The 15674-nt window shown below is 44.1% G+C and overlaps 1 protein-coding gene across 2 annotated transcripts in view; it reads right to left on the minus strand.

Annotated features, from left to right (window-relative positions):
• Positions 1 to 10181: 10181 nt before the first annotated feature.
• LOC110510236 (SMG6 nonsense mediated mRNA decay factor) overlaps positions 10182 to 15674 on the minus strand; it is a 28232-nt gene continuing 22739 nt past the window's right edge. For both annotated transcript variants that reach the window (XM_036967341.1, XM_036967342.1), the window contains 4 exons: positions 15243 to 15387; positions 14131 to 14384; positions 13821 to 13902; positions 10182 to 13223 (listed from right to left, as the gene is read on the minus strand). In XM_036967341.1, the coding sequence (XP_036823236.1) occupies positions 13093 to 13223; positions 13821 to 13902; positions 14131 to 14384; positions 15243 to 15387 (612 nt within the window). In that variant the 3' untranslated portion in view covers positions 10182 to 13092. The remainder of the gene's footprint in view (positions 13224 to 13820; positions 13903 to 14130; positions 14385 to 15242; positions 15388 to 15674) is intronic.

Below are 15674 nucleotides of genomic sequence, written 5' to 3' on the forward strand. Positions count from 1 at the left end.
ATAATGAAACATAACCAGTAGTATCTACCTGGAATAATGAAACATAACCAGTAGTATCTACCTGGAATAATGAAACATAACCAGTAGTATCTACCTGGAATAATGAATCATAACCAGTAGTATCTACCTGGAATAATGAAACATAACCAGTAGTATCTACCAGGAATAATGAATCATAACCAGTAGTATCTACCTGGAATAATGAAACATAACCAGTAGTATCTACCAGGAATAATGAATCATAACCAGTAGTATCTACCTGGAATAATGAAACATAACCAGTAGTATCTACCAGGAATAATGAATCATAACCAGTAGTATCTACCAGAATAATGAGTCATAACCAGTAGTATCTACCTGGAATAATGAAACATAACCAGTAGTATCTACCTGGAATAATGAAACATAACCAGTAGTATCTACCTGGAATAATGAATCATAACCAGTAGTATCTACCAGAATAATGAATCATAACCAGTAGTATCTACCAGGAATAATGAAACATAACCAGTAGTATCTACCTGGAATAATGAAACATAACCAGTAGTATCTACCAGAATAATGAAACATAACCAGTAGTATCTACCTGGAATAATGAAACATAACCAGTAGTATCTACCAGGAATAATGAATCATAACCAGTAGTATCTACCTGGAATAATGAAACATAACCAGTAGTATCTACCTGGAATAATGAATCATAACCAGTAGTATCTACCAGGAATAATGAATCATAACCAGTAGTATCTACCAGAATAATGAGTCATAACCAGTAGTATCTACCTGGAATAATGAAACATAACCAGTAGTATCTACCTGGAATAATGAATCATAACCAGTAGGATCTACCTGGAATAATGAAACATAACCAGTAGGATCTACCTGGAATAATGAAACATAACCAGTAGTATCTACCTGGAATAATGAGTCATAACCAGTAGTATCTACCAGAATAATGAGTCATAACCAGTAGTATCTACCTGGAATAATGAAACATAACCAGTAGTATCTACCAGGAATAATGAATCATAACCAGTAGTATCTACCAGAATAATGAATCATAACCAGTAGTATCTACCTGGAATAATGAAACATAACCAGTAGTATCTACCTGGAATAATGAATCATAACCAGTAGTATCTACCAGGAATAATGAATCATAACCAGTAGTATCTACCAGAATAATGAATCATAACCAGTAGTATCTACCAGGAATAATGAAACATAACCAGTAGTATCTACCAGAATAATGAATCATAACCAGTAGTATCTACCAGAATAGTGAATCATATAGTAATAATCGTAATAATAGATGTTTGGTCGATCTATTAATTATGTATTTATTATATATTTAATATTTTCTTTATAGAATATTTTTATTTTTTATTATTTATTTATTATTATTTATTATTATTATTATCATTATTGTTATTATTTATTTAATATTTTTATTTTTTATTATTTATCATCCCTTAAAATCTTGCCAAAGCATATTCTGTGAGAGGGGTTAATATAAATGTTAAATAATTGTACTTGATTCGGGTCATGAACATATGGACTTTGAAATGAACAAGGGAGAGATTAAATGTAGGCTTAGTCTGGCATAAGTTTATTCCCGCACTTTACAATAACTCTGTTGCAGTGGTTTTAGGGAGTCTTTGTAAAGGCTAAACTGCTTTTTCGTGTAGAACTCATCACAGGCTGTTTGGTGTACATTTATTTTGTTGGAGAGATGAAACAGGCCAAAACTTTGAAAGGTATAATTGTACGTCAGAATTGCAACACAAGATTTGTTCAAGCCTAAAACGTTGGTCCGTAATCATAACACGGTGTTTGTATGTTCACAGATGAAATGTCACGTTTCTGTTTCATAAATGGCTTTTCTTATGAGCGTAGCAATTAACGTGTGGATTTTCTTACGAACCTAGCGATATGTACGTTCAACCTTTTGGCAGGTATCTCGCTCCATAACAACTAGCCTGACTGCTAGAGAAACCTGGGTAAGATCTCAATTGCATACTCCTCATGTTCTCTCCTTCTCAAAAACCATTAGAGGAGAAGGTCAGAGGGGAGGGACCTCTGGCTTTCTCATCCAATGGGTTTTGAGGAGATGAGGAGAGAGGACGACAAGTATGTAACTGAGATGTTATCTTCGTCTTTTCAAATATAGCATGGCACAGATGTTGGACCGGGGCGAGTTCAAATTGTGGTCTAGTAGCTTGGCTGGCCAGTGCCCAAAATCCTTCAATTCCATCCCTGAGTAGAAAAGTGTAAATAATCTGTATTTATAATTGAAATATGACAAATAATTGTCTAAATATGAACAACATTTGCATTACATTTGGGTTTCAGAACATGTTCCAAGGTCAAATGAAAGAACAACTCATCTCTGTTTACATCACATGAATATAACACTGGACAGGAAAAACGACCGATTGTGTGCAAAATACTGAGGTAAATCAACTTCCGGGTTGGTGATGTAAGTGACATTGGTGACCCAATGAAATTCAAGCTAAGGTGAGAGGAATACAATTCTAAACACTATTTCCAGTTGTGCATCTACTAACACTGAAAGTAGGATAAAATCTGTTTCGTCATTCTCATTTTGTCTGGGTGTGTATTTCCTTATTGAGATGTTTTTGTCATTAATTAACAAAACGGGTTCCATTACATCTTAACTACAAAATAAACTGTCACGCCCTGGCCATAGAGAGGCTTTTTATTCTCTATTTTGGTTAGGCCAGGGTGTGACTAGGGTGGGCATTCTATGTTATTTTTTCTATGTTTTTGTATTTCTTTGTTTTAGGCCGGGTATGGTTCTCAATCAGGGACAGCTGTCTGTCGTTGTCTCTGATTGAGAACCATACTTAGGTAGCTCTTGCCCACATGGGTTTTGTGGGTAGTTTCTTTCTGTTTTTGTGTCTGCACCAGACATAACTGTTTCGGTTGTTGTTGTTGTTTTGTCATTCAGTGTTCTATTAAATAATGATGAACACGCTGCACCTGGGTCCTCACCTTCTTCCACCAACAGCCTGTTACATAAACACTCCCCCCTGATCCTATCCTAGCTCAAAGCCCAGCCCACCTCCACACTGAGTAGCTTCAAGTTAAATACAATTGCATTAGCTAAATCAGCTGTTAGAAAACACAAGGTAAGAGTTTCTTCCAGTGGTGTATGAATGTTTAACTTCAGGAGGCTGAAGAAAATCAGCTTGGCCCCTAAGACCCTCACAAACTTATACAGATGCACTATTGAGAGCCTCCTGTCGAGCTTCATTGCCTGGTACGGCAACTGCACCGCCCGTAATCCAGAACTCTCTAGAGCAGGGGTGTCAAACTCAAATACCCAGTGGGCCAAAATGTAAAACCTGAACAAAGTCACGGGCCAACATTGAACAAATTAACCTTTTAATATGGACCCAAACAAGTTTTGCTTTAACATTGAATATGGAACAAGCATCGCTTATTACCATACAATATATAATTTAATAGTGGAGACATGCAAAATCGAATTTCAAATGAAAAAACACATCAATGGCATTCATTTATTAAATAAATAAAATTTAAATAAAAATTGTATGCCTCTTTTCTATTTGCAGCCTTCTGATTTAAATACCAAAATAAACTTTTTCCACTGGCTAATAATTTGACAAATAAAATGATAATAAATCAATCAACCATTCAAGCCCATGCCTTGTAGCAAGAAAAAGTGCATAAAGAAAACGTTAATTATTGCACACTGGTCTAATCTGATGTGCCCAAGCCAGATACCTGGCATCTCTTCTTGGATGCTAGTTCATCAATGTCTGGGCTCAAGCTCTGAGCTGAAGAAATCCTCAGTATCGAGCGAAGATGTTCATCAGTCAGACGTCTCCTGTGAGTTGTTTTGGTCATCTTCATCGAGGAGAAAAGTTGCTCGCATAGATAAGTGCTGCCGAACATGGAGAGCATCTGAGCAGCTTGGGTGCGGAGCTGAGGCATTGTGTCAGGGATGAACCGTGGAAACTGTGCGGCGCCCACAGCATCATACTTTGACTTCAGCGTGTCATTGCACTGGAGTTCAATCAGCTCCATTTGGATGTTGGTTGGTGCATTTTCCACATCAACTGCGAAGGGATTACTAAGCAGTTCAAACTTGCATTTCTGGGCATCGAAGTCGGCAAATCGCCGGCTAAACTCAGCGGCGAGAACACTGAGTTTTTCAGCAAACTGTGCGCATGGGAACACGGCGGTAGAGATCTGCGCTTTTATGGATTGGCAGCAGGGAAAATGGCAAGGGTTTCCTTGCAGCATCTGATTCTCCCACAGGCACAGTTTAGTTTTGAAGGCCCTCACTGCAGCGTACATGTCTGTGATGATGCGCCCCCGCCCCTGAAGCTGCAGGTTCAGCGCATCGAGATGGCTCGAGATGTCACAGAGAAAGGCCAGCTCACACAGGAACTTTTGCTCCCGGAGCTCTGCTGTATCCTTCCCTTTGATTTCCAGGAATTGACATATTTCCTCACGCAGCTCGAAACATCTGTTCAGTACTTTTCCTCTGCTTAGCCATCTCACCTCTGTGTGATACGGCACGTCTGCGTATTCCGAACCACACTCCTCCAGAAAAGATTTAAACTGGCGGTGATTTAGACCTTTGGCTCTTATAAAGTTAACTACCTGTGTTACTGTGGTCATAACATGTTCCATCTTTAGGGCTTTGGCACACAGTGCTTCCTGATGTATGATGCAGTGGTAAACAGTTAGCTCACCTGCACAGTTCTCTTCCCGCATCTTCTCCCGAACCATGCCCACCAGTCCACTCTTTTTACCGCACATCGCTGGCGCACCATCTGTCGTTAATCCAACGAGTTTATCCCACGGCAGCTTTATTTCAGTTACACATTTGGAAACCTCCTCAAAGATTTCCTTTCCTGTGGTTGTGCCATGCATTGATTTGAATCCTAATAGCTCCTCCGTAACACACATGTGGCTTTTTTAAACATATTCTGTTGTGAAACCAAACTTCTTTTCATCTCCTCTACTTTCTGGCTCCTTTGAGTCATGTCCAGGTCCTTGTATTTGTCATGGTGTTTCGTTTCATAGTGTCGTCTAATGTTGTACTCCTTACTTACAGCCACGTTGACTCCACAAACAAGACAAACAGGTTTGTCTTTTACATATGTAAACAGATATTCTGCCTCCCACTTGTCCAGAAAGCTCCTGTTTTCTGCCTTTCTTTTCGCCATTTTTGGGAAGGGTTAGCTCGCTGACAGTTGTAGCGTCTATGTTGCTATGACTACTGTCACAGAGGAGAGAGCGTTTCTGGGTCCTGTCCTGATTGGCGCGCGAAAACAGCAGAGCATTATGGGATTCGTAGTATTAGTGGTGAATGCGCTGTATAATACCGGCGGGCCAGCTCTAGTAGTAATTTGGTATTGTCTCGCGGGCCAAATATAATTACCCCGCGGGCCAAATTTGGCCCACGGGCCAGAGTTTGACACCCATGCTCTAGAGGATGGTGCTGTCTTCCTAACCCATCACCGGGGGCACACTGCCTGCCCTCCCAGACACATACAGCTACCGATGTCACAGGAAGGCCAAAAAGAATATCAAGGACAACAACCAGCCGAGCCACAGCCTGTTCACCTGCTATCATCCAGAAGGCGAGGTCAGTACAGGTGCATCAAAGCTGGGACCGAGAGACTGAAAAACATCTTCTATCTCAAGGCCATCAGACTATTAAATAGCCATCACTCGCCAGCCTCCACCCAGTACCCTGCCCTGAACTTAGTCACTGTCACCAGCCGGCTATCACCCGGTTACTCAACCCTGCAACTTGGAAGCTCCTGCCCTATGTACATAGACATGGAACACTGGTCACTTTAATAATGGAACACCGGTCACTTTAATGGAACATTGGTCACTTTAATGGAACACCGGTCACTTTAATAATGGAACACTGGTCACTTTAATAATGGAACACCGGTCACTTTAATGGAACACCGGTCACTTTAATGGAACACCGGTCACTTTAATAATGGAACACTGATCCCTTTAATGGTACACTGGTCACTTTAATAATGGAACACCGGTCACTTTAATAATGGAACACTGGTCACTTTAATGGAACACTGGTCACTTTAATAATGGAACACCGGTCACTTTAATAATGGAACACCGGTCACTTTAATAATGGAACACTGGTCACTTTAATGGAACACTGGTCACTTTAATGGAACACCGGTCACTTTAATGTAACACTGGTCACTTTAATAATGGAACACCGGTCACTTTAATAATGGAACATTGGTCACTTTAATAATGGAACACTGGTCACTTTAATAATGGAACACCGGTCATTTTAATAATGGAACACCGGTCACTTTAATAATGGAACACTGGTCACTTTAATGGAACACTGGTCACTTTAATAATGGAACACCGGTCACTTTAATAATGGAACACTGGTCACTTTAATGGAACACTGGTCACTTTAATAATGGAACACTGGTCACTTTAATAATGGAACACTGGTCACTTTAATAATGGAACACCGGTCACTTTAATAATGGAACACTGGTCACTTTAATAATGGAACACCGGTCACTTTAATGGAACACCGGTCACTTTAATAATGGAACACTGGTCACTTTAATAATGGAACACCGGTCACTTTAATGGAACACGGGTCACTTTAATAATGGAACACCGGTCACTTTAATGGAACACCGGTCACTTTAATAATGGAACACTGGTCACTTTAATGGAACACTGGTCACTTTAATAATGGAACAACGGTCACTTTAATAATGGAACACTGGTCACTTTAATGGAACACCGGTCACTTTAATAATGGAACACCGGTCACTTTAATGGAACACCGGTCACTTTAATGGAACACTGGTCACTTTAATGGAACACCGGTCACTTTAATGGAACACCGGTCACTTTAATGGAACACTGGTCACTTTAATAATGGAACACCGGTCACTTTAATGGAACACTGGTCACTTTAATTATGGAACACTGGTGACTTTAAAACATACTGTTTTACCCACTTCATATGTATATACTGTATAAACAGTATTTTAGTCAAGGCCATCCTACTGAACTATTGCTGTACATATTCTATCATATACTGTCCATAATGTCTATACATCCCATCACATATATATATGTAGATATATACTCCGGACTCTGACATTGCTCGTCCTAATATTTATCTATTTCTTAATTCCATTCTTTTTAGATTTGTGTGTATTTTTGTGAATTGTTAGATATTACTGCACTGTTGGAGCTAGGAACACAAGCATTTCTCTACACCCGCAATAGCATCTTTTAAATATGTGTATGCGACCCATAAAATTTGATTTGCGCTTTAATCAAATAAAGAAAGTAAGGCTCCAATGACAGACAGAAAGTCCCCCACTGAACAGAGGGTTTGGGAGACCGTACATCTCTACCGGATAAACCTACTGTAGCTAGGTCAACAACGGCGGTGAAACCATAGGCATACAGTATATACATCAACAAAAGTGGAGAAACCATAGACCCACCGTTATCCTAATTAAGCAATAAGGCACGGGGGTGTGGTATATACCACGGCTGTCAGCCAATCAGCATTCAGGACCTGAACCACCCAGTGTATAATAATTTGCTTTGTGTTAACGAGTCCTCGCTCCTGGACCTGTGTTATTATCATAGTCACAAAGTAGGAGTACTGATCTAGGATCAGATTTGACTAGATCAGATTTGACAACCTGATCCTAGATCAGCACTCTGAAGCTGTATTTCCACCTAAGACTTATCCACAGTGTTTTACAACAACAAAAAGGCTCAGACTTTTGTGTTCCCACTCCACAGACCGGCTCCAGTATCTTTCTGGGCCATGGCCTCAGTTGACCTGCTGTGACTTGGGGCCAAGGACAGGCCACTGATACTTTGTCAGCCTGCATTTACATAACACTGGCTAACTGTGAACATAAATCAACACCTTCCACGATGAACACCTTCTCACAGAGCAATTGTCTTGAGGGTGCAGAGGTTGTACTGTCACAGAACTGATGGAAACAAATCAACACTAGAGGCAACATTAACATAAACACTGGGGACACACTGGTGAGGGGTAAGTATCAGGTGGAAATTCACCATGAGAGGCATTATGAATACCGTCCCTGCTGTCTTAGTCAGATAGCCATGTAAAATAAAAAAACAAGATCAAGTTTATTCAAAATTACAATCATTCAACATCCATTTTAATCAGATGTTTTTGCGAACAATGAGCATTGTCCTTTAACAATGACTAAAGCTTCCTTTAAATGAAGATAGAAGACAGTTCAAATGGTCCTATTTCATTATTTCAATAATCAATAAGGACTCCTGCTGCTCACAGATCAACAGACTGCACTCTTCAAAATAAGCAACATCTTTTCAAATATCACATGGCACAGATTTTGGACCTGGTTAAAATTGTGGTCTAGTAGCCCGGCTGACCAGTGGCCAAAATCCATGTTATGTTTTTCTCGTACAGTTGTCAGTTAGAATAAGCCTTTCTATCTTCTGACTGACACATTGGACACCTATGGGTTCTCCCTCTTGTGAATATTCTTCTTGGGTGATTTAAGGGAACTACTTTGATTGAAGCATTTGTCACAACCATTGCAGCTATACGTTTTCTCTCCATTGTAAACTTGCTTGTGGTGTGTGTCAGATCACCTAATGTTGTAAAGCATTTTTCACACATAGAACACTTATATTCGCTTCTCCCCTGTGTGTGTCGTCATATGTTGTGTCAGGACTGTGCTCTGAGTGAAGCTTCTGCTGCATACTGTTGCACTGGTATGTTTTCACTGCGTTGTGAATTCTCCGGTGGCGTTTTAGAATACTTAATGATATCCAATGTTGTCCACATACAGAACACTTAAACGGTTTCTTGGATTTCTCCCCTATGTGAGTCATCATATGACATGACAGGTATCCGCTCTGACTGAAGCGCTTGCTGAAAACATTACACTGATGTGATTTCTCCCCTGTGTGACTCGCTTCCAAGTGAAGCTTTTGCCGCAAACAGTGCACAGATACATTTCTCTCCGGTGTGAATTCCCTGGTGGTCTTTGAGATAACTCAGTGATGTATATAGCCTTTTCCACATACAGGATACTCTGTGTGAGTCTTCCACTCTCAGGAAAGTCATTGTTCGGAAGCTACAAAGTGAGGAGAGTTCCTTACTAGGACCTAGACAACCAGGTGAGGAGAGGTCCTTACTAAGACCTAGACAACCAGGTGAGGAGAGGTCCTTACTAAGACCTAGACAACCAGGTGAGGAGAGTTCCTTACTAAGTTAACCAGGTGAGGAGAGTTCCTTACTAAGACCTAGACAACCAGGTGAGGAGAGTTCCTTACTAAGACCTAGACAACCAGATGAGGAGAGGTCCTTACTAAGACCTAGACAACCAGGTGAGGAGAGTTCCTTACTAAGACCTAGACAAACAGGTGAGGATAGTTCCTTACTAAGACCTAGACAACTAGGTGTGAGTTCCTTACTAAGACCTAGACAACCAGGTTAGGAGAGTTCCTTACTAAGACCTAGACAACCAGGTGAGGAGAGTTCCTTACTAAGACCTAGACAACCAGGTGAGGAGAGTTCCTTACTAAGACCTAGACAACCAGGTGAGGAGAGTTCCTTACTAAGACCTAGACAACCAGGTGAGGAGAGTTCCTTACTAAGACCTAGACAACCAGGTGAGGAGAGTTCCTTACTAAGACCTAGACAACCAGGCGAGGAGAGTTCCTTACTAAGACCTAGACAACCAGGTGTAGAGAGTTCCTTACTAAGACCTAGACAACCAGGCGAGGAGAGTTCCTTACTAAGACCTAGACAACCAGGTGAGGAGAGTTCCTTACTAAGACCTAGACAACCAGGAGAGGAGAGTTCCTTACTAAGACCTAGACAACCAGGTGAGGAGAGTTCCTTACTAAGACCTAGACAACCAGGTGAGGAGAGTTCCTTACTAAGACCTAGACAACCAGGTGAGGAGAGTTCCTTACTAGTCAGTGACCTTAATTAATCAATCAAGTACAAGGGAGGAGTGAAAACCCACAGACACTCGGCCCTCTGTGGAATGAGTTTGACACGTGATGTAAACCCATCATTGTACACCACACACACACACACACACATAAATAAACAAACAGACAACTGATTTGAATCAAAACAAATCATTTAATCAAACAACTCATGGAAAAGAATGAAAAAGCCTTGTGATGGGATAGTACATGCAGGCCTGGGGTCGGCTCCAGCATATAGACAGAACAGTGAGAGTAGATGGAGGGAGCGTCCCGGGAATCTCGCCTTCCTCCTGAAGTGCGCACTCGATCACCAATCCCTCCCACAAAAAGGGAACAAGTGCACACTTTGGGAGAAAGGAGAGATCATTGGGACCCACTCAAAAGATTCCTAAACGAGTGGGATCAACAAGTTAACTAGCTATGGTTTTGGCAAATACACAACACACAAAAGGTAAAGATCAAATGATTTGAGAGTATCAACTCATTTATACCAAATCTATCTATAGTTGTTCATAGACCTGAGCTTACAAGAGTGATGTTTAAAATGCTTTGTGAAATTCCTCAACGGTGTGTGTTACTGTCATAAGACGGATAATAAACCAACTACCTTGTGCCGTCTAGAGGACAGATTAGAACTGGTAACACGTCTAACGTCAGCATGCATAGTTAACCATTATAGCCTGCGGATCAAACATATTACGTCTGGTACGTCGTTCACTGATGTCATCTTTGTTTATATTGTGTGGGACATTTCATGGTTGTGAAAGGACTCCGCCGTCTGTCTGACGCAGTGCAGAATAGTGTGTACTCTGACACGCACGTTTGTGGTAAACACACACGTGTCATAACCCGCTTGTTAACGTGTGCACACTGTGGTGCTACAAAAGCTCATTCCATTGTTAATTGTCTGATCAGTGTAGGGCACCCTGTTGGCACCCTATTGGCACCCTGTTCCTTATAGGCTTAGTACACAACTTTTGACCATTTTGGGACACAGCCCGGGTCTTAGCCACTCATAAAGAAACAGATCAGCACAAAGTTCCCGCACTTAGAACGCACATAGATATATAATTTATAGAAGCTGAACGAGTTACCCAGAGGTGGTGATAAAAACAAAGGCAAACAAAACACACAAAATATACAATGACCTAAAACTAACGTTCGATCTTATTATAATATTTTGAAACGATTAAAAACAACGAACTAAAAGGGTAGGTGAGTGAGAACCTCTGCTGACAGAAACGCTCTTCTGTAGAGCATAAACATCACACACTCCCAATGGATACACCAACCAACTCAGAAACAACACACTCCCCCCACACAATGCTAAAAAAAGATCAAGTGTTTTTTCATTTGTTTTTTTTTCTTTAAAGCTGTTCCTTTACAGAAGCCTTGGGAAAGACTCTCAGCCTCGGGAAAGACTCTCAGCCTCGGGAAAGACTCTCAGCCTTGGGAAAGACTCTCAGCCTCGGGAAAGACTCTCAGCCTCGGGAAAGACTCTCAGCCTCGGGAAAGACTCTCAGCCTTGGGAAAGACTCTCAGCCTCGGGAAAGACTCTCAGCCTCGGGAAAGACTCTCAGCCTCGGGAAAGACTCTCAGCCTCGGGAAAGACTCTCAGTCAACACAAGCTGCTGGGCAACTGGGATGAAAATCACTTCATGGTTTTACAGGAACTGAAACGGACCACTTCCGGGTCATCAGAGGCTGAGAATGTGGCTCGGGGTCACGGGGACCTGGAGGAGGGTTGGTAGATGAAGGTACCTGGCTGGTATCCCGATACTACAACCTGGCTGGTACCCCGATACTACAACCTGGCAGGTACCCTGATACTACAACCTGGCTGGTACCCTGATACTACAACCTGGCTGGTACCCTGATACTACAACCTGGCTGGTACCCTGATACTACAACCTGGCAGGTACCCTGATACTACAACCTGGCTGGTACCCTGATACTACAACCTGGCTGGTACCCTGATACTACAACCTGGCAGGTACCCTGATACTACAACCTGGCTGGTAACCCGATACTACAACCTGGCTGGTAACCCGATACTACAACCTGGCTGGTACCCCGATACTACAACCTGGCTGGTACCCCGATATTACAACCTGGCAGGTACCCTGATACTACAACCTGGCTGGTACCCTGATACTACAACCTGGCTGGTAACCCGATACTACAACCTGGCTGGTACCCCGATACTACAACCTGACTCCCCTGCCACTCCCCCGAGTGGCGCAGCGGTCTATAGCACTGCATCTCAGTGCTAGAGGCGTCACTACAGACCCTGGTTCGATTCCAGGCTGTATCACAACCGGCCCAGTGTCATCAGGGTTAGGGTTTGACCCGGGCTAGACCCTCATTGTAAATAAGAATTTGTTCTTAACTGACTTGCCGAGTTAAATAAAGGTTCAATTAAAAAAAATACAAAGCCTCTCTCTCTGTGCTGCTCTGGGGTTCCAGACAGCTGTCAGTCAAACAGACCCTCACACAAACTCAGTCAGGTTTGGGCCTTCGTCCTCCAGCCCTAACCTCCCTGTCCCTCTCCATTCCATGTCTCTCTTCCTCTCTGTCGTTTCCACTGAGGTAAGTACCTGGCCTTGTGAACGCACTGCAGAAGTTACGCACGACGCATGGCTGGACCGAAGAAACCAGAAATGAACACAAATACCTCTCCTCCTTCTGTCTTCTACATCTCTTCATGGGCCAGCCTTCCTGCATCTCTTAAAACTCTCCCTGCTCCTCTCCTCCCTCCCGCTCCCTGAGCTCAGCGGCAAACACACACACCTCATCACAATGAGAGGGTAAAAAGATCTCAGCCTATTTCAACTCATTCCACACAACAACAAAAAAATGCTTTTTAGTTTCCATATTTCATTTTTCCACAAAAAAAGCTTTCTTCTCCTTCTCTCCATCAGTCTTCACTTCTGCATTAGCTTACAGGCTCCTCCTCCACTCCGATGGTATGGGAGGTGGCCAGCGGTTCTCAGCAGTTGATTGGTTGTTTGGGTGCTCTGGGCGTGGTCTAAGGTGTGACCCAGTTCAGCCCACTTTGGCCCAGGTGAGGAATGCGGGGATGTCTCTGACCGGCACATTCCTGGTCAGGGCTTTGACCCGCAGGTTACGGTCATCTGTCAGAAGAACCACCTCCCGACGCAACCGCACCGGACCGTCTGGTAGAGAGGAGAGAGAGGTTGGGAGGGGGGGGGAGGAGGAGCAGAGGATGGGGAAGGTTGGAGGGGGGGGAGAGGAGCAGAGGATGGGAGGGTTGGAGGGGGAGAGAGGAGCAGAGGATGGGAGAGGAGCGGGGGGGGGCAGGGAGAGGAGCAGGGGGGGGGGCAGAGAGAGGAGCAGAGGATGGGAGGGTTGGAGGGGGGGCAAGAGAGGAGCAGAGGATGGTTGGGGGGGAGAGAGAGGTTAGAGGGGGGGAGAGAGGTTGGAGGGGGGGAGAGAGAGGTTGGAGGGGGGGAGAGAGAGGTTGGAGGGGGGGAGAGGGGAGCAGAGGATGGGAGGGGGGAGAGAGAGGTTGGAGGGAGGAAGAGGGCAAATAGGTAGGGGAGAGAGAGTGGAGGGGAGCAGAGGATGGGAGGGGGGGGAGAGAGGGGAGCAGAGGATGGGATTGGGGAAGAGAGGGGAGCAGAGGTTGGGAGGGGAAGAAGTGGGGGGGTTGAGGAAGGAGAGGATAGAGGGAAAGAGGGGGGTTAATATAAAATTATAGACAAATCAGGCATAATGTGTGTGTGGGTGGTGTGGTGTGTGTGGTTGTCTACCTCTCTTTGCAGGCATGAAGTCCTTAGCCTTGTCTTTGCAGTAGTGGAGACAGCAGGACAAGATGACATCATCATTGTTCCCCTGGAGAGAGAGAAAGGAAGGGAGGAGGTAGGGAGGGAGGGAGGAGAGACTGGTAAATCTAAAGTTGATTTTCAATGACAGCCCAAAATTGAATGAAAATGCATTGATATGCAGTCAGACTACTCCAAACTAATTCACATACTACAGATGGTAAAACATCGCACTGTAAACAGAGGACCGGTGTGCTTACAAGCACGCACGCACGCAAACACGCACGCACACACGCACCTGTTGTCCGGAGGTGTCTTCACTGCGGAAGGCGATAGACTCCAGTTGACTTCCTCTGCTGGTCAGCGCTCTGAGACAGGGCTCTCTGGCCTCGAACCCTCGCTCCAGAAACGCCACGGCAACCTTGGCCTTCTCCTGGACCGCCCGCGCATGAGTTGCGCCAGGGTTACCACGGGAACCACCGCCGCCATGACCACCACCAGAGCCTCCGCAGCTCTCCTGACCCTTCGCCAGACCATCCAACTCTGTTATCACTGGAGAAGGGAGAGAGAGAGAGACAGTGGGGAGAGATTAAGGGGGAGAGAGAGAGCGAGAGAGAGAGAGAGAGAGACGGTGAGGGAGTAAGAGACAGGGAGAGAGAGAGAGAGAGACGGTGAGGGAGTGAGAGACGGAGAGAGAGAGAGACGGTGAGGGAGTGAGAGACAGGGAGAGAGAGAGAGACGGTGAGGGAGTAAGAGACAGAGAGAGAGAGAGAGAGAGAGACGGTGAGGGAGTGAGAGACAGGGAGAGATAGAGAGAGACGGTGAGGGAGTGAGAGACAGTGAGAGAGAGAGAGAGACGGTGAGGGAGTGAGAGACAGGGAGAGAGAGAGAGAGACGGTGAGGGAGTGAGAGACAGGGAGAGAGAGAGAGAGAGACGGTGAGGGAGTAAGAGACAGGGAGAGAGAGAGAGAGACGGTGAGGGAGTGAGAGACAGGGAGAGAGAGAGAGAGACGGTGAGGGAGTGAGAGACAGGGAGAGAGAGAGAGAGACGGTGAGGGAGTGAGAGACAGGGAGAGAGAGAGAGAGACGGTGAGGGAGTGAGAGACAGGGAGAGAGAGAGAGAGACGGTGAGGGAGTGAGAGACAGGGAGAGAGAGAGAGAGACGGTGAGGGAGTGAGAGACAGGGAGAGAGAGAGAGAGACGGTGAGGGAGTGAGAGACAGGGAGAGAGAGAGAGAGACGGTGAGGGAGTGAGAGAGAGAGAGACGGTGAGGGAGTGAGAGACAGGGAGAGAGAGAGAGGTGGATAGAAAAGGAGGGGGAGAGGTGTCTTGAGGCCAGTGAGGTGGTTGATGATGATGATGGTGATGATGATGATGTCAGTCAGTCAGTCAGTATTGTGTGCTAGTTACCTATGAGGGGCACCACCAGTATGTAAGTTCCAGACTGCAGCAGTGTCTTGAGGCCAGTCAGGTGGTCGATGAAGCCATTGGTGTCTGGAACCAGGAAAAGAGGACGTACCTCTAACTCCAACTGACCACACGTCTGTAACACCGCCTGCACGGAGGGAGACACACCGCATGTTAACACACGTTACATGGTATAAACACATGTATACACACACGTTAACACACAGGTTAACACGCTCAAGAATTCAGGACATACAGTGGCGTCCGAAATGATTGACACCCTAAAAAAAAAGATGATCAATAATGACAGTAGAAAGTCAATGCTGAGCTATACAGAACCAGGTAAATGTTGACACAACTACTCACTCCAGGGTTTTTTATTTATTTATTTAATTTATTTATTTTTATACTATTTTCAACATTGTCAAAATAAAG

Source organism: Oncorhynchus mykiss, chromosome Y (genome assembly GCF_013265735.2).
Source record: "Oncorhynchus mykiss isolate Arlee chromosome Y, USDA_OmykA_1.1, whole genome shotgun sequence".
In the NCBI taxonomy this organism is placed as follows: domain Eukaryota; kingdom Metazoa; phylum Chordata; class Actinopteri; order Salmoniformes; family Salmonidae; genus Oncorhynchus; species Oncorhynchus mykiss.